The 2,793-nt window shown below is 35.0% G+C and overlaps 1 protein-coding gene across 1 annotated transcript; it reads right to left on the bottom strand.

The window, feature by feature from the left end:
- Positions 1-239: 239 nt before the first annotated feature.
- LOC143538923 (3-hydroxyacyl-[acyl-carrier-protein] dehydratase FERN, mitochondrial-like) lies at positions 240-2,489 on the bottom strand. Its single transcript, XM_077032365.1, has 4 exons — positions 2,431-2,489; positions 1,398-1,684; positions 1,174-1,289; positions 240-1,060 (listed from the first exon to the last, which is right to left on the bottom strand). Exons 2-4 carry the CDS (start codon positions 1,647-1,649, stop codon positions 961-963), a joined length of 468 nt encoding a protein of 155 aa, XP_076888480.1. The 5' UTR covers positions 1,650-1,684; positions 2,431-2,489; the 3' UTR covers positions 240-960.
- Positions 2,490-2,793: the final 304 nt, after the last annotated feature.

Raw genomic sequence — 2,793 nt, 5'->3', positions numbered from 1 at the left:
TCAAAGTTATATATGCTACATGGAAACAATATAAATGAGACACGAGCTACCACGAAAGCATAAACGAAAACTACCTACTAATGCTGAAATAAATGTAAAGTAAACTACCCACAATCTAATAAAAAAACTAAGTAAACAAAACGAGCCGAAGCTGGGGGGACTTGAGCCGCAGCTAGAGATGAGGATGTGGCTGGAAATACAGGAGGACGTGAGCCATGGATGGGAGACGGGTTCATTGCTGTGGTGTTGCATCTATAACTCGCTCTAGACCCCAACTTCTCCCATACTTAAGTTGTCACAAAATTGAAGTAGCTTTGGGTTGTGCAAACTCTTGGACTCTTGGCAAACATACCTTCTCAGTAATGAAGTGATAATGAACCTCGACATGTTTAGTTCTTTCATGGAGAGTAGGGTTCTCTACAAGTTGAATCGTTGAACGATTATCACAGAAGAGACTGGTCTTGTAATTCACACGTTGGCCCAAATCCCTTCAATAGTTGAAGAAGCTAGGCACCTTTTTGAGCTGTCACGGGCCCACGGCTGCAGCTCGGTACTCTGCTTCAAGCCTTCAATTGTTTTCTTGTTTTACTGGTGCTTGAGTTTGTTAACTAATTTACAGAAATTAACTGTTAAAATCTTTATGTCCATGTAATAATACGTCTCTCTAAACATTTATGTCCTGAAAATTAAGGTCTTAAAACAATTTCGTCTTTTACACTTTTGAGTTCCTCTTCACTACCAAATTTCTTCATTTTCAATGATTTTAAGATATTAATACATTTATAAAACTAAAAGAAGACGCGTGTTTTGTGTCTGGTTGACCGATTTCAGATCATACAGAAACATTCCCCCTTTTGGTCCATCAAAACCCATCACCCAACCAGTGAGGCAGGACAATCTCGCAAAAGGTTCAATTCCGCTTCAAAGGCAGCAAAAGGGTAGCCCATAATCAACCCAAGCTCACGATTGTGTCGGACATAATGTCGGGAAAACAGCCATAGCCTCTCCATCAAGAACAAGAACCCCAGTGTTGTTGTAGCACCTGGTTATAAATTTGGCACTAATCAAAGCGACCAAACAAATTACAAATTAAAAGTTAAAACCCACTTAAATAAATCAAAATTTTTGGATCATTGAACCATATTAAACAAAAAGTTTGGATTTTTAACTCACATGTATTTATTTTTTGATCCTCTAATGCTAGTAGCTTCAACTTCACCAGTAATCTCTTCCTCCACATAAACCGGTAATCTAAAGTGCAACGTTTGTGATGCATATACCACCCCAGGCTACAAAAACCACAGTTTATAACCATTAGTGCAAACAGGCTGCGTTTAAATCTAAAAAAGTTTAAATCTTTGTGGCGTATGCATAAAAGAAAAGATTAAACAACTTACAAAATGAGTAGCAATGATCCTTGGGAAAAAAGAGGCGACGAGCATTCCAGGAACTAGTATATCTTTAAATCCACCATTTCTCGCATATTCAGGATCAAGATGTAACAGGTTTGCATCAAGAGTCACCTTTGAAAAGTCAACAAGATCTTGACTTGAAAATATTCTTGTTTGTTTCAATTTGTCTCCGGTTTTGAGTAATGAAGTTGAGTATCTCGACACTGACATATAGTTAAAAAGCGTGCGCTTGATCATGATTATTTTACCTTTATTTTACAAACAAATTGCACCTGTAAAAAAGATTAACATGGTGATTTATCAATTGATAGAAACAGTGTTGTAAAAATCGCTAGGCGCTAATTAGGAGGTGATGTAAAGACTAGCGATTAATAGATACTAATCGGATTGGAACTTTATATGTAATTTTTCAAACTTATATATATATATATATATATATATATATATATATACAGTATACACAACATTATACGTAATTTTTAAAACTTACTATAATATATATAAATACACATCGAACCCTCGTTTGATCAAATGTAGTTACCTTTTTACCCACATCAGCATTTCAAACCCTTGTTTGATCATCTTTTATCGCTTAAAACTTGAACGGTCGATGTCGAAGCTTAAAACTCGGGTTAACGGGTTAAAACCGATTTTGACTAGAGCCTACCGATTTTAGGACCGCATAGATAAAATTGCATCGGTAGAGTACCGTTAGCGATTAATCCTGATTTTTACAACACTGGTTAAAACCGAAAGCTTGGCAATGAGATTATGAATGTCTCACATCTCTATGAAGCATTTCATCAAACACTTGGTGTGCAACTCACAAATGACAAACAACCAAAAATGAAACCCATAAACCCATGACCAGATTGAAACACCTATAACATATAATAACACATAACAACAAACAATTCTAAATTCAAAACCACATTGCAACACATAGAGCATTTAACACCAAACAATTAAATTACAAACCCTAATTGCATATTAACAAAACCATAATAAATTTAAGAACCTGAGGAGATGTTAAACTGAGACAGAATCGAGAGGGGCTTTCCGGCTGACGGCGACGGCAACGGCGGGTGTTGGATGGTTTAATTTATTTATTTTAGTAATTTTAAAGCTAAAGTAATATAATAAAGTTGGGTCACATGGGCTTTTAGTAAGTTTTTAAATTCGTCAAAATTAAAATTATTATATGGACTTCTAGCCTTCTAGCAAGTTTTAAATTTTATGCATCAAAATCATTCATTTTTTATATTATCGTACTCAGTAAATCCTAACAATAGCAAAGCTTTGATTATGTCTTAAAAGAGTGGTAAGATATAAATGATTATTTTGTAATGATGATGAAAATGCCATCTTATATATGAGATGT

Source organism: Bidens hawaiensis, unplaced genomic scaffold (assembly GCF_021521415.1).
Source record: "Bidens hawaiensis isolate Kalapana, Puna unplaced genomic scaffold, B.hawaiensis_p1.1 tig00011762_1, whole genome shotgun sequence".
In the NCBI taxonomy this organism is placed as follows: Eukaryota; Viridiplantae; Streptophyta; class Magnoliopsida; order Asterales; family Asteraceae; genus Bidens; species Bidens hawaiensis.
The sequence above is the reverse complement of the archived record's forward strand: the minus strand, read 5'-3'. Positions and strand labels throughout refer to the sequence as shown.